General features: G+C 42.8%; 1 protein-coding gene across 5 annotated transcripts in view; it reads right to left on the bottom strand.

Annotated features, from left to right (window-relative positions):
* Positions 1 to 20,237, bottom strand: part of LOC129698164 (beta-galactoside alpha-2,6-sialyltransferase 2-like) — a 73,066-nt gene that overhangs the window by 33,511 nt on the left and 19,318 nt on the right. For 2 of the 5 annotated variants that reach the window (XR_008723628.1, XM_055637101.1), the window contains exons 2-6: positions 14,344 to 14,472; positions 11,123 to 11,500; positions 6,848 to 7,825; positions 1,850 to 1,947; positions 485 to 586 (exon numbers count right to left, since the gene is read on the bottom strand). Coding sequence is in view for 4 of the 5 variants with exons in the window: in XM_055637101.1 (XP_055493076.1) it covers positions 485 to 586; positions 1,850 to 1,947; positions 6,848 to 7,766 (1,119 nt within the window). In the remaining variant the exon portion in view is untranslated. Of the gene's footprint in view, positions 1 to 484; positions 587 to 1,849; positions 1,948 to 6,847; positions 7,826 to 11,122; positions 11,501 to 13,067; positions 13,385 to 14,343; positions 14,473 to 20,237 lie in introns of all 5 variants that reach the window. The other 3 variants (XM_055637104.1, XM_055637102.1, XM_055637103.1) reach the window with 3 other exon arrangements.

Here is a 20,237-nt window from a genome sequence, read left to right as displayed (position 1 = left end):
CTCATTGAAACTTACCTGATAGTGAAAGGCCTGGAAAGAGTGGATGTGGAGAAGATGTTTCCACTAGTGGGAGAATCGAGGACAAGAGGCCATAGCCTCAGAATAAAAGGACGTACCTTTAGAAAGATGAGGAGGAATTTATTTGGCAGAGGGTGGTGAATCTGGAATTCATTGCCACAGAAGGCTGTGGCGGCCAAGCCAATGGATATTTTTAAGGCAGAGATTGATAGATTCTTGATTAGTACAGGTGTCGGGGGTTATGGGGTGAAGGCAGGGGAATGTGTTTGAAAGGGAAAGATAGTTCAGCCATGATTGATGGCGGAGTAGACTTGATGGGCCAAATGGCATAATTCTGCTCCTATAACTTAAGTTCTGAAAACATGTTAACATCTGCATCTTTTACTTCACTTCCTAACGACCCATCAACATTTATCGTCATAGTGATTAAATACCCAGCATAACATTTTCCTTCTGTTCCTCTTACCTTTAGCAAGTTTACAGAGTAAGGAGCAGGATCCCAGGCTACCAGAACAATATTCTTGAATAGGGTGCTATTGTTAAATTGGTGCTCTGGGTTCACAAGTATCTGGAAATCAGGACACAAAGATACCATTTTAAATATTTGAATATTCAAAGTTTTATACAGCTGCACCATGACTTCCTGACATTCATATTAACTGCCTCCACATCTTTCTCACACTACTCACTTGTGTTGCCACATTCAGGGGGCTATGGACTTGCACCCCAATATACATGTGATATGTTTTGTTGACGGATGATAATATTAAGGAACAAAATGTAGATGAGAAGCAAGTTCAAAATTACTTCTTCAGTGGCTTTGGCTGTTACAGAGACAAGATTAATTTCAAGTACAGGTCCACCACTGATTTTCCGGCACCCTTGGTTCCAGAGCCTTGCTGGATTATCCATTATGGTCATGGTCATGAGGGGAGTTGAATGGTACCGGCACAGTTCGCCAAGGCTGCCGGGAGGCCGAGATGCCGGCCCACATAGTCGGCCTTGCAACTCAGCTATGGGAACGAATCAGCCGGCTCCGTCGGGGCCGGAGTTCCAGAACCCCAGCCGCAGAGGGCAAATTCAACCCTCCAATCGGAGGTTCGTCCATGAAAGTCTTGATGAGGTCAAGATCGGCCGCCTCATCCGGCCTAGGTGCCACATTTTTGCCTGGACCTCCGGGGTGGGTTTTTAAGCACGCTCCCATAATTTTGCACGGATTAAAGGAGGTGCTGGATCATCTGGAAAAAAAAAAAGTGGTGGACCTGTATTTTCCTCCTAGAATTGGCTCACGTGATTCCCGTCCCACTGAGGGATCACACCAGAGAAAAATGTAATGGTCAAAAAGTAACGTCACAAGTCACACAAACCAATGATCTTTCTTCTATCGTCAGGTCATTAATTTCCCACTGATTGTGTTTGAATAAATCTTCCGTGTAGAATTTGTCAAATCATGTTTGAAGAAGGTTGAAACTTTTGTTTAAAAATAAAAACATTATGAAGTGATAAACATCAACGACATGATCCTTGGATGGTCAGCCTTTGACTATATTAACAGACCTGCTACATTCCATTTTCAACTTCAAGATGAGTACGTTTCATTATTATAGTTGTGGGATTTGGGGGGGGGGGGGGTGAAGAGGCACCAGGGAGATGCCAAAGGAGTGTTACCTCCACATTGTATACTTGTGGTAAACGACATAAGGAGTTTAATAATGAATAAAGAAGCTTTAAAGTCTTTCTAGGGGTGATGCCCCAATGGTATGAAGAATATTTTATAGTGAGAAACAAAAATAACTGAAGCAAAGATACATAAAGGCATGTGATCACTCACCTGCGAGTTAATAACACGGATTGTGGTTTTGCTTCCAACATCGTTCTCATAACCTTGTGTAGGGGCCGCATTAAATCTTAGAACCGCATCATGAGAATCTGGAAAACAAAAAGAGTAACGATCTTTGCATTTATTCAGGAATTTAAGAGAACTGAATTGTACTGTCAAGTTAAGTCAAGTGAGTTTATTGTCATGTGTCCCTGATAGGACAATGACATTTTCACTTTGCTTCAGCACACAGAACATAGTAGTCATTTACTACAAAACAGATCAGTGTGTCCATATACCATAATATAAATATATACACACATGAATAAATAAACTGCACAATTTATCCGACAATGCCTGCAGAGAAAAAAACAATATGCATTCAATTCTTCTCTAGTGTCATTACATGGCAGTTGTGTACAGAGCATTGAACAGTACAGCACAGGAACGGGCCCTTCAGCCCACAATCCTTGTGCCGAACATGATGCCAAGTTAAACTGATCTCATCTGCCTGTACATGATTCATATCCTCCATTCCCTGCACTTCCATGAAACCTATCTAAAAGCCTCTTAAATGCCACTATCCTGTCTGCTTTCACCACTACCCTCGGCAATGCTCTCCAGTCACCCATTACTCTGTGTAAAAAAACGTATCCAACACATCTCCTCTTACCTTAACGCTAGGCCCTCTAGATTTTGACATTTCCACCCGAGAAAAGGTTCTAACTGTCCACCCTGCCTCTCATCTTCTATTAATACCTCCCTCTGATCCTCCAGAGAAAATAACCCGAGTTTGTTCAACCTCTTAGTCCCCATCAGCATCAGCAAACCTATTTGCAAGGGTATTGGTCTCAGACCTGTTGAGGTGTCAAGATTAATATCCTGGCCTCTTAAAAAATGGTTTACAGAAAGAATAGAGTAAAAATGGCTGCTTGATCATTACACGGACTTGGTGGGCTGAAGGATATGCTGTGCTGTATCTTTCTATGACTCCTTATAGAGTAGCTAATGCTTTCTCGTCCAGGCAACATATTGGTGAAGGAGAACTCCAGCTTTTTGTAACAATGGGACCAAAACTGCCCCCAATATTGCAAATATTGTTGCAACTATCGATTTCTGCAGATGAAACAGTAAATGTTTATGAAGTTGCTTGACTCTGGTTGATGAGCAGTCCAATTAGTTGGATCTTGTTAATATCAGGAAATTGCAATTAAAACTGCAATGCCCTCTGTAGCTACTTCAATGTTAACTATAGTGCATTAGAGGGCATAGCTATAACATGAGAGGGGGTGCAGGGGAAATGGTGGAGGCAGATACAAGAGCAACATTTAAGAAGTATTTAGACAGGCACATGAATATAAAACAAAACACTAAAGGGCCTATCCCACTTAGCCGTCATTTACGCGACAGGCCGGTAGCGACAGAGATAGATTTGAAGATAGACACAAAATGCAGGAGTAACTCAGCGAGACCGGCAGCATCTCTGGAGAGAAGGAATGGATGATGTTTTGGGTCAAAACTCTTCTTCAGTCTGAAGTAGAATATCAACCCATGCAGTAGAATATCAACATAGAAACATAGAAAATAGGTGCAGGAGTAGGCCATTCGGCCCTTCGAGCTTGCACCGCCATTCAATATGATCATGGCTGATCATCCAACTCAGTATCCTGTACCTGCCTTCTCTCCATACCCCCTGATCCCTTTATCCACAAGGGCCACATCTAACTCCCTCTTAAATATAGCCAATGAACTGGCCTCAACTACCTTCTGCGGCAGAGAGTTCCAGAGATTCACCACTCTCTGTGTGAAAAAAGCTTTCCTCATCTCGGTCCTTAAAGATTTTCCCCTTATCCTTAAACTGTGACCCATGCCAACTGATTACTGTGGACATCATCCCAGATAACGTATAATGATACAATATATAAAATATGTAATCTGAGCTGCACAGTGCAAGCAACTTCAGACTCACACAAAGCCACTGTGCTATAAATATTTATGAATCTTTATGTCCACAAGATGGCAGAATAGGTTTGTCTGTCTTAGTGCAACGCATTGTTACGTGTCGCTCTCCCACAGCACATGGAAGTCCAGTTATGGACCACTCTGGGGTCCTACATTACACTTATTATAAAAATGCCTCTGGATGATACTCGAGGCCACTCTGTGAGATAAATGAGATAATATTCTTCCAAAGATAGGTAGGAAAACACATCGGATTAAGGGAACATGTAAACATCTGGAAGATCTCAGCAGCCCAAGCAGCATCTGTGGAGGCAAAGGGATGGTTGATGTTACAGATCGAGACCCTGCATCAGGAGGGAAGACAGCCGGCATATATAAGTGCAAGGGAGGGGTGACGTACTGTAGGTGGTAGTCAGTGGACTAAGTTTGTTATTGTTCTGTATATGAGCTACAGTGAAAAGCTTTGTTTATATGCTATCCAGTCAAGGAAATGATCATACATGATAACAATCAAGAAATCCACAGAGGACAATAAGGATCAAGGGTACATCTTTTAGTGCAAGATAACGTGCGATTAATGATAGTTTCCAACGTGGTAGATGGGAGTCAGGACTGCCCTCTAGCTGACGAGAGGGCCATTCAGTAGCCTAATAACAGCTGGGAAGAAACAGTCCCTGAATCGAGAGGTTTGCGTTTTCAAAAATTGATGCCTCATGCCTGAGGGGAGAGGGAAGAAGAGGCAGTTGGAACCTGAAAACCTCACCTCTCCATTTCCTCCAGAGATGCTGGCTGATTTATTGAGCTCCTCCAGCATTTTGTGTCTCTTTTTGGCATTAACCAGCATCTGATGTTCTTTTTTTTTTTTAAACATAAAGAGTTAATGAGTTTTGTTTGAAACTGTGGTGAATCATGGAGTTGTTTGAAATGAGGTTCTTTCCTAACAGTCCATGACTTAGAACGTGGCATGACTTTCGGCATTGTGTTTGTCAGACTACATTGCATCAATTTACTATCTCTAATGAAGCCTATCTGGCATGATAGTGATGCGTCTATCTGTCTGTCTGTCTGTCTGTCTGTCTGTCTGTCTATCTATCTATCAAACTCTGGGGCTATCTGTCCGGCTGCCGTCTGGATCCCTTTCTGCCTTTTGATTCGTGCCCGATACTCGCAGATGTCCAATTGGAATGGCCGATGCTCGCAGATGTCCAATCGGAATGGATCCATTTGCATGTACGGCTGCCGGCTGCATTTCTTCCTTTGATTCATTGCCACGCCCAATCCACACGCTCAATCTCCGAGATCTTTTCCATTTCGGTAGAGATTTCACTTTTCTATCTAAGTATCCATTTCGTCGTATTGAAGTACACGTTTTTAATCAAATCCTTCTCCCCCACCCCCCCCCCCCCCCACCCCCAAGTATTTCAAAAATAAACTGGCTTCTCCATTTACATGTCAGCTTCCAACACACTTCGAAACAAAGTTGCAAGACAGGAACACTCTGAACTTTTCACTGCCGCAGCAGGCAGGGGAGGTGCCATTGGATTTTTTTTTAAATCCACTGCTGAGGGAGGCAGGGCACTTTTGAGAACGGCTTCAGTTCCATTGGAGGAGACGGGTACATGGTGGAATATTGGGTTGGGGGATCACGCCATTGGGGGAGCAGACCCAACGGGTCTGCACTTGGTCTAGTAGCAATTAATTTCACCCCAAATACTAAAGGCTTGACATCTGGTAAACCCTGGAGCTGACTCCACGTGAAAACGATCGATTAAATCAACTGATGAGCCAGACTAAAACTTAGATGATTCACCAGAACTCATGCGGTATTGTGCAAGAAATTCGTATTCTTTGCCATTGGGATGAAGCAGCCGAAATGTGACACAAGGAAGGTGTTCTGGCACCACAGCCCTTGGATCCTGCAGTATTGCACATCTTCTAACCCTTACCTGCAGCTGTGGCAGCCTCCTGTACCTGGCCACTGACCAAGCCTGAAGCAATCCAAGGATTTAGTCGAGGACAACGAGAACTAAAACTGCAATTGCTGGAAATCTAAAATAAAACCAGAATGTGCGAACAGAACTCAACCATAGAAACATAGAAAATAGGTGCATGAGTAGGCCATTCGGCCCTTCAAGCCTGCACCGCCATTCAATAGGATCATGGCTGATCATCCAAATCAATATCCCATACCTGCCTTCTCTCCATACCCCCTGATCCCTTTAGCCACAAGGGCCACATCCAACTCCCTCTTAAATCTAGCCAATGAACTGGCCTCAACTACCTTCTGTGGCAGAGAATTCCACAGATTCACCACTCTCTGTGTAAAAAATGATTTTCTCATCTCGGTCCTAAAATACTTCCCTCTTATCCTTAAACTGTGTCCCCTTGTTCTGGACTTCCCCAACATCGGGAATAATATTCCTGCATCTAGCCTGTCCAACCCCTTAAGAATTTTGTATGTTTCTATAAGATCTCCCCTCAATCTTCTAAATTCTAGCGTGTACAAGCCGAGTCTATCCAGTCTTTATTCATATGAAAGTCCATATCAAAATGATTAAAGTTTAATGCAAACTAATCTACCTGATTTATTTGAAAATAATTTGTTTAATTTAAAAGAAAACCTCCCTTCCATTAACCATGGACTAAATCCTCTGTTTCCAATTCCCTGTGTGATGGGTTCCCTATACAATCAGTTAACTGTCGATTATTTGGTTGCTAACTGCTTTTACAGTTTTAAGTTCAGAGTTGATTTAAGAATATTAAACAAATTTCACTTTTGTCTTTTTATTGACTGAAAGTGCGCCTTGCTTACTAAATGTTCCAGTCCTTGCCCCAACTACAGATTTTCCACATTGGACTAAGAACATGCTCATCTTCCAATCAACACTGTAGGTCAGTTAGCAGCCAGTGTAAAAAATATTTCCCCCCAAAATTTCTCTTTACACATGCAAGCCATTGTTAGCCCAACAAAAAGTCCCAGTCAGTAACAAGAAGTGGGTCTAAAAAAAGACAACGTGGGTCTAAAAAAGACAACAATTATGGTCTTACCTATTTCTTCTCCAAGGGAGGAGTTCAATATTGCACCAGCAGATGCAACAACTGCACAATTCCTGAAGGCTTGAGGGTTGCTCCGGATCTTGCTCAGAGGAATTTTAGGAATGTGTTTTTTCCATCCAGATGTAGAAAACGGAGCCTCTTTCCCATCGATGGTCCTCAGATTGACTTTGTTTTTCAGTTCACACAGGAGGTCTTCCCCAATCATCGTCTCAGCCTCCCTTTTCTTTTGATAGTGGACGCCGTGTCTGTTTGCATTCATATAGTCCCTCATCGCTTTTTTTAAACGAGGATTCAGCATCGCCGATGAAATATTTCCTCTCCACAGTTTCACAAGCATTGAACTGGATTTTGAAAACTCCAAGTCCTCCAGGTCCAAGGAATCTAGATTTTCGAGTAACGGGTCGAGAGAGTAACTCGATCGCTCCTTATACTGAATCACTGTTTCACGAGGCCTAGACTTTGCATCTTGAATAATTCCTTCCTCAAAGACTTTGCCATCTTTCATGACAACATTAGCCATCTGATCCACTGCCCTGTTTCCATTGACCTGCCCTCTCTTCACACTTTTCCCCACTTGAAGCTCGCCACTGTCATCCTGGGTCCATTCTAGTCTGGGGTCATTCAGATAATCTAAACGCAATGAACGTACAGAATCTTCGTCATCTTCAAAGGAAAGACTGCTTTCTCTGCGACTCGCTGAGACCTTTGGATTTGGGAATGCTCCCATAATGGCCCGCAGTTTTTCCTGGATGGGGTAGAGACTTCGTGTCTCAGAGTTAGCGAAAGAGCTGGCTGGACGCTCATTGCTTCTGAAGTCTGTGAAATATGTAAACAGCAGCAAGACAGCGAGGGCCCATGTCAGTATCCCAATCAGCACTAAGTGCTTCCATTGCTTGGCCTTGGCTTTCATTGTCCAAACTGCACCAAACTCCTCTTGGATTCAGCACAGATGGCGTGTTAAAAAGCCAGCTAAAAAAAAAGTGATATAAAATAACAGATTGGATTAAAACCTATACATTGTAGCAACAAAAGTAAATTGTAAGCAGGTCAAATTTATCTTATTCTATTTTAAAGAGTAAATCTTTCACACAGCTGCTCTATTAAAGGGGCATTACCACACCAGTTTCAGGATGCCAAGTCTTCAGTCAAATTGCCAATACACATGAAAGGTGGTAATGATATCACAGTGTAATAATGTATGAATTCCATGATTAGTCTTTAGAGTTTGCCAATATTAAGATCTAAGATTATTCATGTTAAAAGGCATCATTAATATCTTTGCGAGAAGGAAGACGAATATCTTCTCATCCGGAGCACTTTTGGATGTAAATATGCAGAACGAGTTATTTATCAATGATTGATTAGCTGAGATTTTTTTCAAAGCATGGAATTGATGTCATCCAAAAATAAAATCTGACAGTGCAGTTTTTGATTAGTACAGGTGTCAGAGGTAATGGGGAGAAGGCAGGAGAATGGGGTTAGGAGGGAGAGATAGATCAGCCATGATGGAATGACGGAGTAGACTTGATGGAGCAAAGGGCCTAATTCTACTCCTATTCCTTCTGACCTTATGACCTAGCACCCTCTCAGCAGGAAGTGTTTAGAGACAAATCTCTGCTCAAATCTCAAGAATGATTCATGAACCTTTAGACACGTGATTCGGAGACAGAAACGCTATTACTAAATCATGTGGAAATGACTGAATGATGTTAAATTACCTTAAAATCTTCTTCACTGGTCAAAAAGAGAGCAAGAAAAATAGAACTCATGAAAAACAGGCAAATTGTGCCCAAATCAGAAACCTTCTTACATCTGAATAAGATAATCAGCAATACATAGCTTAGAGTTCAAGGTAATAGCACCCTGAAAATAGCAACACGGGTACAGAGTGGCTAAAGGCAGCAGAGGGCATGCCTGCCTTTATCGATCGGGGCATTGAGTATAAGAATCAGGAAGTTATGTTGCAGCTTTATAAGACTTAGGTCCCGCTGCATTTAAAGTGTTACATGCAGACATGGTCATTGCATTACAGGAATGATGAAGAGACTTTGGAGAGGGTAGAGGGTGTAACAGCGGTTTACAAGAATACTGCCTGGATTACAGGGATTTAGCTATAAGGTGGTTGGAGAAACTCTGATTGCTTTCTCTGGAACACCTTGAGACTGATGGGATATCCGATAGAAGGATCGAGAAAACATCATGAGAGGCATAACTGGAATAGATAGTCAAAATCATTCCCCCCCCCCCCCCCCAAAGGTTGAAACTGTAAAATGCTAGAGGGCACAGCTTTGAGGCAAGAGAGGGAAATGATTAAAGAAGATTGGTAGGAACGATGATTTACTTTTATAGGGAACAGTCAGTGCCTGGAACACACTGTTAGGGTTGGTGGCGCAGGTAGATGTGATAATGGCATTTAAGATGATTTTAGATAGTTTAAACTAAACTAAACTAGATAGGCAGACATGGTTATGTATGGAATGGAAGGATATGAATCATGTGCGGACAGAGACGGGATTAATATAATTTGGCATCATGTGGGAAGAACATCGTGGGTAGAATGGCCTGTTCCTGTGCTGCACGGTTCCAAGTGCTTTAAAAGTGATTATTTTGATGGCTTCTAGTGTTGCTCTTCCATGCAAATGAACAACAACACTCTGTACATGTAAGCAAATTTAGTTTCCAATGTATAACCACCCACCTTTTAATTCCCTGGTTAATTCCCTATTTTCTGCATTATCCATTTAAGTATTTCATGCTCAAGTCTCCCATATCCTTTTTGAATATATAGTGATTGGGATGGTAAACAATATTTCAAGCAAGATTCTATTGTCTCCTCTGGTTTCCGCAGAGACCGTTCTCTCCGCAACTCCCTGGTTAATTCATCCCTTCCCACCCAAACCACCCCCTCCCTAGGTACTTTCCCCTACAACAACAGAAGATGCAACACCTGTCCCTAAACCTCCTCCCTCAACTCCTTCCAGGGACTTTCAGGTGAAGCAGAGGTTCATTTCCTCCTCCTCCTCCAACCTTATTTGCTATATCTGTTGTTCTTGTTGTGGTTACTTATACATAGGCACGAGCAAGCATAGACTGGGCGATCATTTCGTTGAACACCTACGCTCAGAACGCCTTGGCCTACATGATCACCTGGTTGCCAACCATTTTAACTTCCCTTCCCATTCTGACCTTTCTGTCCTGGGCCTACTCCAGTGTCAGGGTGAGGCCACATGCAAATTAGAGGAACAGTACCTACGCGCCTGAGATACAGCTGAAAGGTTTTCTTTGTACCTATATCTTACCATACTTGTGCATATGACAATTAAGTTTACTTGATTATAGGACAATTATAATTAATCTTTTTCTTTTATTGATAGACAATAGACAATAGGTGCAGGAGTAGGCCATTCGGACCTTCGAGCCAGCACCGCCATTCAATGTGATCATGGCTGATCATCCTCAATCAGTACCCCGTTCCTGCCTTCTCCCCATATCCCCTGACTCCGCTATTTTTAAGAGCCCTATCTAGCTCTCTCTTGAAAGCACCCAGAGAACCTGCCTCCACCGCCCTCTGAGGCAGAGAGGACTGGTCTGTCAACAGTTTCTACTTTTGTCTCATCAGAATTATTCTCAATGTCATTGTTATCTTTAATAAATATTTCTTCCCACTTTCCATGTTTCGAAATATATAGGTTGCAGTATTTGCTTTATATTTAAAACATTAACATCTTCTCAGTAATCTTTGTTCTCTCGTCTTCTCACTGTAACCCATTACTGCCTCCAGTTCTACTGTTTTATTTAAGAAATACAGTGCACATTGCATGCAAGTGGTTTATTCCATTAATAATATAAATTGTTCTCGCTTTATTTTTAATCATGCTTCTACAATCCAATTTATTGTATTCCTGGCTATAAATGTCCTCCTTTATTTAAATCTGTCCCAAAATCTTCTTTCTGTGTTCATTTATATTTAAACATTCCTTGTCAATTCCTTTTCCCAACAATTAGTTCAGAGCCAAAAGGACACAAAGTGCTGCAGTAACTCAGCAGGTCATGCAGCATCTCTGGAGAACATGGACAGGGGACATTTTGGATCAAGACTCTTGTTTAGCTAACATTTTGACTTGATACGTCACCTACCTATGTTCTTCAGAGATGCTGCCAGACAGGCTGAGTTACTCCAGCACTTTGTGTCTTATTGTGAATTAACCGGCATCTGCAATTTTGTAACTACAATTAGTTTATTGCCTTTGCCATATCTTTATTTACCTTTTAATCCTAGTGCTTCATCCCACAGGTGGAAACCAAACAGCTTCATTCTAATAACATCTACAGTATCTTTTAGTTAAAGCATTTCTTTATTCATTTCTTCACAGATGATTCACCTACATCTTAAACCACCAAGGGTTATTTTTTATGAGATGAAGTCACTTCAGCTTCGGAAGACGAGTCGAGAGAAGGCTCCTCAGTCAATGGTGGAGGAGGGTTTGAATCCCGACTAGTTATCATCTCCTACATTTCAGGAACAATGAAGAGTCCAGAAGAAGCAAGAGGGAACAACCTCCTCCCAGTCGGGCTCCATGGCTGCAGCACCTCCTCCGAAAAAGCTGCAAAGCATTGCTGGAGAAAGTTGGAATAAAGGGAAAGCTGGGAGAATAAAAAAGAGAAACAGCTGCATTAGTCACAATGTGTAGCAGGGGGACGCAGATTCTGCTTCCCAGCCATTACTCAGAAATAGTGATTATTCCCCCGGCTGAAATATTTCTGACTGTACAGGAAACCCTAGAAATGTGGCGATCTCTCTTCCCTGATGTTAAGGTTAAAACTCCATCCGTGCAGCCAGGAAATTGAGAGGTAGAGGCTCATTGATTCAATCTCTGGACTGTCACTGGACCCATGTACCTCCAGTCTATTCGGAGACAGCTGACCGCTGCTGTCATTTCCTGCTATTCAACCGACTACACGTCCTTCTGCAATCTACTGAAACAGACTGTGCTGTCCCCCAGTACGCAAGTGAAAAAAGGTTTATTTCCAATGGTGGTCTATTTATGTTTAGGCTAACTCTGCTTCCGAACAGTTCACGCTTGAATACTCTCACAATAAGGGGACGGGAAAAAAGCAAATACAACAGGGCAGGAAACTAAATAAAGGCAAAAAAGTTTTCACAAATAGCAGAGGATCGGATAAAATAAAAGTAAAATAAACAAACAAGCAGATCATTACAAAAGATAGCAGAATTGAGAAGTGGGAAGAGAAAATAGGAAAGGTGATCATGAAACTCAGGTTGAAGAAAAATACATTTTACATTGATTTATTGAGTTATTTTCCCCACACATGTTCCACGAGAACTAATTTTATTCCATGTTTCAAATTTCTTGGTAGTGATTTGTGAATTCTATGGGAAGAACTTGAGCAGCCATAACAGGAGGATCATCTGTACTTACAATCAGAACATTTGGAAGCTTGTGCCCATAGCCTTGGCTCTGTGTTGGTATCATTAGCATCTTAGAAACCAGAGCCCCCGGAATACAATCGAATGTGATTGGGGCAAATAAGAAATCAATAAAAGTATGACTGTATTACTTTATGATGATCAATGCTACACTCATAAAAAATATTGACTATGATGAGTGCTTCATTTACATACACAGAGCAGCTGCACAGACCTGATATTTATATAAAATGGTCATGTTTAAAGGGAATGTTTCCAAATGGGACTCCATCTATGTACGATGTCCATTTTTAAAAGGCAAGCCAGATATGTGCGCTTCCATTTTCCATATTCCATGTTATCCCCTTGTGTGAATAATTTAGTACATGATCCGTACAGTTTTATTGCACTCTGCTTGATAATCAATTTCAAAATGTTAAGTTGGCAGATTTAGCTCACCAGTGATCCAACACCAGCACTATCCAACACACTAGGGACTATTTACAATTTTACCAAAGCCAATTATCCTACTTCTTTGGAGGGTGGGAGGAAACCAGAGTACCCAGAGAAAACCCACGCGGTCACAGGAAGAATGTACAGACACCGTTCAGAGAGCACCCATGGTCAAGATCGAACCCAGGTCCCAGGCGCTGTAGGGAAGCTGCACCACCATGTCTCCCTAATTCAGGGCAGAGTATTAGACAGGAAATGACAGTGAATCTGTCTCCTTTTACCTTCACTCCCTCCCACTTAAAAAAAAATTGCAGCAATAAAAGCACTTACAATGGCATCATGTAAAGCCGTAAAACAGGATAAAGTGGCTTGGTAGTCACAGTGGCACAGTGGTAGAGTTGCTGCCTTACAGCGGTAGAAACCCCAGTTCGATCCTGACTACGGGTGCTCTCTGTACAGAGTTTGCAAGTTCTCCCTGTGGCTGCACAGGTTTTTCCAGGTGCTCCAGTCTCCTCCCACACTCCAAGAACGTGCAGGTTTGTAGGTTAATTGGCTTCTGTAAATTGCCCCTAGTAGAACTAGTGCACTGGTGATCACTGGTTGACGTGGACTTGGTGGGCCGAAGGGCCCGTTTCCCCGCTGTATCTCTAAATACCCAAACAAAACCTTTATAAATGTTTGATATTCATTCTCGAAACATCAGTGACATTGACTGCCAGCACTGAAAGACAACCATATGGTAATAAGCCGTTATCAAATGCAGATCAGAGTAAAATTAGAAAGTCTTTCTCTGAATGACAGAAGTGCTAAACCGACCATCCAACAGTATCACTGGTAATGATTCTAAAATAAGCCCCCCAAAGTTACAAGATCACAGTATTGAATTTTATTTGACAATGTTCTGTTGTAGGATTTAAACTCACAAATTTGTTACATTACAATCTTGGTGGTTGTGCAGATTTTGCACTGCTTCAGGCACATTGAATCTGCAATTATTTCTTTACGAAGGTAAACTCAATGGACCCATTTCAATTAATGTTTCCCCCAAATACTATTAAATATTTTATTTTAACCCTGGAGTTTTACAACTCATAGTTGCTGCACCCGCAAAGATGATTTGATCCCATTCTCCTTTCAGTGCTCCACATGCCAAACACTTGCAGGTTTGTAGGTTAATTGGCTTCTGTAAGTTGACCCGAATGTTCGGATAGAACTAGTGTATGGGATGATTGCTGGTCGGTGGGGTGGACTCGGTGGGCCAAAGAGCCTAATTTCACACTGTATCTCGAAACTGAACTAAACATTTTAAACAAACTAACCGGCTCATGAAATAATGCTCATGAAATTGGCAACACAAGTAGATAGAGTGATAAAGAAGGCGTATGGTATGCTTGCCTACGTTGGTCAAAGCATTCGGACGGACACAGCTTTAAAAGATACTGGTTGGGTTGCATTTGGAGTTTTGCGTGCTGTTCTGGTCGTCCCGTTACAGGAAGGATGTGGAGGCTCTGGAGCAGGGGGTCTACAAACCATGGCCCGAAGCAAGCTCTTAACACGTTCTGTGCGGCGGTCTGTTTCGGGGTTCTGTGATAGCGCGGGAACTTACGCGTCAGTTTTCCGTAGGCTATCAAGTTGAGGGTTTGTGTGCAGCTGCTGACAGGTTACCGTTAGTTGTACGTGACTAATACCCAGCGGTGCAGTGCTGCCGGAGCTCACTGGAGCAGCTCCGGCATCTCTGTAAAAAAAGAAAGACAAAATAAACAGCGGGGAATTTTAACTAACAGGTGTGTGCTCGGGGAAGACCCACCACTACTGAGGTTCCCTGTAGGAGGGGAGGAGCACTAGGACCCAGCAGAGTCACACCACATTATGTCTGCATGGTGGAGGGTGTGGGCCTGGTGAGGTGACGGCTCTGGACCGCTGGTGGCCGGTGGAGAGGCGAGAGTCGGCGGTGTCACTGGTGGAGGCCCGTGGGGGGCTGGAGTAGAGATACGGCTCGGTGGCAGCAGCATCGATGGCCCCCGGGAGACAGTGAAGATCAGCGACAGCAGCAGCGGTGGCCTCAGTGAGTGAGTGAGTGAGTGGATGGGTGTGTGAGTGTGTGTGTGAGTGTGTGAGTGTGTGTGAGAGTGTGTGAGAGAGTGTGAGAGAGTGTGAGGGAGGGTGTGTGTGTGAACATACGACCCGCACAAATGTGCCAAATATATAGAAACATAGAAAATGGGTGAAGGACGAGGTGCAGGTGGAGGCTTATTATATAATATATAACATGCTGAAATATTTGGAGGCCCCTGCTCTAGAGGATGAAGAATAAATTTACCAGAATGCTTTCTGAATCAGATTGTCTTAGCTCTAAGGAGAGGTTTAGTTTAATTTGCAAGTGTACTGAAGTATTGTGAAAAGCTTTTGTTATGTGCTAACAAGTCGGCGGAAATACAATACATGATTACAATGGTGCCACAGTGTACAGATACAGATACATGATAAAGGGAATAATGTTTAGTGCAAGATGAAGCCAGTAAAGTCTGATCAAAGATAGTCCAAGTGCCTCCAATGTGGTAGATAGTAGTTCAGGACTGCTCTCTACTTGTGTAGGATGGTTCAGTTACCTGATAACTACCCTGGAATATGACATGCTGCCCAGAACTGAACACAATATTCTAAATGCGGTCTCACCAACGTCTTATACAACTGCAACATGACCTCCCAACTACTATACTCAATGCTCTGACTGATGAAGGCCAAAGTGCCAACAGCCTTTTTGACCAAATCTCGCTGCGACTTGACCTTCAAGGAACCATGCACCCTGTACTCCTAGATCCCTCTGGACAACACTACCCAGAGGCCTACCATTTACTGTGTAGTCCTGCCCTTGTTTGACGCCCCAAAATGCAACACCTCACACTTCTCTGTATTAAATTCCATCAACCATTCCTCCGCCTACCTAGTCAATCGATCACTATCCAGGATGTGACTGGATGCTGAACTTCCTGTGCCTTCCAAGGAGGTAGAGGTGTTGGTGTGCTTTCTTGGCCATTGTTTCAATATGGGTGGTTCAGGAGAAGTTGTTGGTGATATTTACTCCTAGGAATTTGACGTTTTCAACTATCTCTACTTTGGTGCCATCAATGCAAACTGGGGCATGTGCACCGCTTCACTTCCTGAAGTCGATCACTATCTCCTTTGTCTTTCTGACATTGAGAGAAAAGTTGTTGTCCCAACAGAGAAAAGTTGTTGTCCCAACACCAGGTTCTCAATCTCGGTCTCATCATTGTGTTCAAGAAGGAACTGCAGATGCTGGAAAATCAAAGGTACACAAAAATGCTGGAGAAACTCAGCGGATGCAGCAGCATCTATGGAGCGAAGGAAATCGGCAACCTTTCGGCCCGAAACGTTGCCTACTTCCTTCGCTCCATAGATGCTGCTGCAGCCGCTGAGTTTCTCCAGCATTTTTGTGTACCTTCAGTCTCATCATTATTTGATATCTGGCCTACAATGTTGGTGTTGTCTGCGAATTTGTAAATTCAATTAGATTTGTACATGGCTGCACAATCCTGGGTCGACAAGGAGTAAAGGGGGTTGAGAATGCATCCTTGCGGAACGCCCGTCTTGAGGATTATCATAGAGGACAATCTGTCCCCTATCCTTACTGATTGGGGTCTGTTAGTCAAGAAGTCAAGGATCCAGTTGCAGAGATGAGTGCTGACCTCAAGTCCCCTGAGTTTGGTGATATACTTGAATGGCATAACGGTGTTAAAGGCAGGGGTGTAGTCTATAAGTAGGAGTCTGACATTATCCAGGTGTTCCAGGGATGAGTGTTGTACAACTTGGATTGTTTTCTCTGGAGCATCGGAAACTAAGAGAAGACCTGATAGAAGTATATAAAATTATGTAAGGCATAGATAGAGGGGCACAGTCAGAACCTTTTTCCCCCAGGGTGTAGCATGTCAAAAACTAGAGGACATCATTTTAAGGTAAAAGGGGCAAAATTTACGGGAGATTTGCGAGGCAAGTTTTATGCAGAGTCGAGTGCCTGGAACATACTGCCGGGGGCAATGCTGGAGGTAGATACAACCAAAGATCTTAGAGCAGGCTCTGCTATAAGATCTTTGGATACAACAGTGGTGCTTAAGTTGCTTTGAGATAAGCACATGGATATGCAGGGAATGGATCATGTCGTAGGCAGAGATTAGTTTAGCACACGTCAAGTTCAGCACAGGCATTGTGGGCTAAAGAAACTGTTCATGGGATGTACTTTTCTATGTTCCTTTGCAAAAGATACCGTTCACTGCAAAAATTCAGACTATTAAAAATGGTTTATTCATATAGAAATGCTAAGCCCTGCCTGCTGATTTTGAAGTACAAAATAGCAAAAAAATAAAAGACTTGAAAACCGATAAAAGTTTTGGAGTTGGTGCTGCTTTATAATTTAAAGTAAACGAGTGTTGATCACAGGTGCATACCATGCATTGTTCTGTGTTGGTGATCTCAATGTTGATAAGCACAGCAGCAGAGCAACTGGAGAGGGGAAGGGCCAACCCAAATATGAATTTGAAAGCCATTGTATGACTATCTGAGAAAACCTGTGAGACATATGAAGATCTCTACAGTTTACTTTTGTTTATTGTCATGTGTACCAAGGTACAGTGAAAAGCTTTTGTTGCGTGCGAACCAGTCACTGGCAGGCTATATGTGTAAGAAGGAACTGCAGATGCTGGTTTAAACTGAAGATAGACACAAACAGCTGGAGTAACTGAGCGGGACAGGCAGCATCTCTGGAGAGAAGGAATGGGTGATGTTTTGGGTCACAATCAAGCCATCCATAGTAGAGAGATGCCGGATAAAGGGAATAATGTTTTCTGAAACTAAAGTACAGTTTCAGAAAAATTACCAGTGATGCTGTTGGATGGTTGGTTTAGCACTGTCCTTCTTCAGGGAAAGGCCTTCGAGCGTTATTTGTCGGATCGGCTGAGTTACGATTGTAACAGGAAGTGAGTCGGTCTGCAAATGCTCACCTCATCCTCACCCTCCTAGGAACCCAAGCTTTACACTGACAATCCCAATATCGCCTGCTTTAACATGCCCACTGGGCCCTCACACATCGCTCCACCACAGCCCGCCCCACTCACAAGCACGTCCGCCCTCCAATTATCTTTGTTGGCTCAACGTAGATCATACGATTTGGGAATACAGCACAAAATATTCCATTTAGCCACCATTTCTCTCTCTCTTAAAATACATTTGGACAAGGACGTTGATGGGAAAGCTTTAGGAGGATATGGGCCAAAATGGGCATGTAGGACTAGTGTAGATTGGGCAACTGGGTCCGCATTGGCAAGTTTCCATGCTGTATGACTGACATCATGGAAGCACTTTGATCTGACGGGAAAGTTGAGATTCTCATCCAAAAGATTTTGTGTTTCTCTACGATAAAAGTGCTATATAAATGTAACGTTTCTTTTCACTTTTGAACATTGATTTGCAAAGTGACTAATCAGTTGCATTCAGGTATTTTCATGACAGCTCTAGCAGACAGAACAGGAGCACTACAGAACTCAGTGATGTCGAGCTATTAATTTTCAGTTTTTCATACAAAAGGTAGATTTCCCCAGCGTGAGAGGACAAAGTACTTTTGGTTCATGCAAAGATGATTTTGTTCTTAGACACATGACTTACCAGCATGGTTCCCTCTGTGTGACTTTCAACCATAAAAGATATGCATAGCTGGATATTTAATTTCCCAATTGTGTAAAACTGAATTAGAACTGCAGTGGGATTCATTTCTAAATTCCACCATGCTTTTTACCACTATCTCTTCTGATCCTGTTGTTAGAATGCCCTACTTTTCCTATTTTCCTCTTTTTCCTTCTCTCCCCTGTTTTCTTCTCCCTCCTTCCTCCCCCACCTTCCTCTGCAATACTTTCCTTCTCCACCTCTTATCAACCACTTCTCTCTCTCTCTCTTCTCCTCAGTTGCTTTCACCTTCTCCCCATCCCTTGACTGCTCCTTGCTTGCCCCGTTTTTGCCAAACTTTAGAGCATCTTGTCACGTTTAATTTAGTTTAGAGATACAGCGTAGAAACGGGCCCTTCGGTTCACTCTGTTCACTCCGACTATCGAACACGAGCTCTATTTTATTCCACTTCTGCATTCTACGCTCTAGGGACAATTTACAGAAGCCATTAACCTACAAACTTACACATCCTTGGAAAGTGGGAGGAAACCGGAGCACCCGGAGAAAACCCATGTGTTCACAGGGAGAACGTGCAGACTCCACACAAACAGTACCCGAGGTCAGGATCGAACCCGAATCTCCAGTGCTGTGAGGCAGCAACTCTACCAATTACACCACTGTGCCACCCTTATTCCTGCCTTTCACCTTCCCCTCATCTTTCCTTATATCGTTTTGCTTTTCCTCATATTTTGCTTTGCTACAAATGTTTTCCCTCACTCTGTGCCGTGAATTCCTCCATTTTGTCCTTTGCATACAAACTATATGCACACAGCACCTATAGTCAGGATCGAACCCAGCTCTCTGTTGCTGCGAGACAGCAGCTCTACTGCTGCACCACTGTGCCACCCGCAAGTTGAACAGTGCAGCCCAACCCTTCTCAAATTTAATGGTAATAGCAACCGATGGACTCTGCTCCCTCACCCCAATCACCTAGCATTCTTCTCCTAAGCCTTCCTTCCAATTTTCCACAAAGGTTTTCACTCACCTAAATCTGTTTCCCCTCTGCTTTAGCTACTGCTGTTCCTCTCTCCTTCAATCTCTCACCGCCCATTATCTTCCCCACGCTCCTCAGACTCTAACTGTGGCAGATTTGCCACAACTGAGACCTAACAATCCACGTCATCATTCCCTTTTTATTTAACCTTCCCTCCCTAACCTCATTCATCACAAGCTTCCCAGCCTTGAATCCAAGTCGACCTATTGATCGTGTTTGGACTTGACTCGCTCTACACAATTTGACAGAACACAGGCCACTGGAGTTAAATGACAAAAAAGCCTCCAGTTTGCGTGTCCTTCCTGTCAGCTTTGTTCATTATAAATTCACATGTCCGTGATTTTAAAGGAAGGTGCCAGTACAAACTTGTCATGTTGAAATTACACCCACCTCCGGAAAAGCTGCCACGTCTCGAACAGCAGATGGGCATTAATTAAAGCTTGACAATATTCAGGTAGGGAATTGCCATTATAAATATTCATAATGCAAATATAGAACCAAGAACAGATTGCATGACTTCTAAAAAAGGGACTGAATTACATTTATGCGTATGGTTCCAATTATCCTCTGACCTTATTCATTTCAACGAGTCTTCACTCTGTTTACAACATCCAAGAGGGATCAATGTGGATAAATACAAAGTCCATGCAATGGCAGATAGCTAATTCTATTTTATGGTGCAAAAATCAAACCATATAACCATATAACAATTACAGCAGGGAAACAGGCCATCTCCGCCCTTCAAGTCCGTGCCGAACACTTATTCTCCCCTA

The sequence above is a fragment of the Leucoraja erinacea genome, chromosome 6 (genome assembly GCF_028641065.1).
Source record: "Leucoraja erinacea ecotype New England chromosome 6, Leri_hhj_1, whole genome shotgun sequence".
Lineage (NCBI taxonomy): Eukaryota > Metazoa > Chordata > Chondrichthyes > Rajiformes > Rajidae > Leucoraja > Leucoraja erinaceus.
This window is presented reverse-complemented; position numbering and strand designations above follow the sequence as displayed.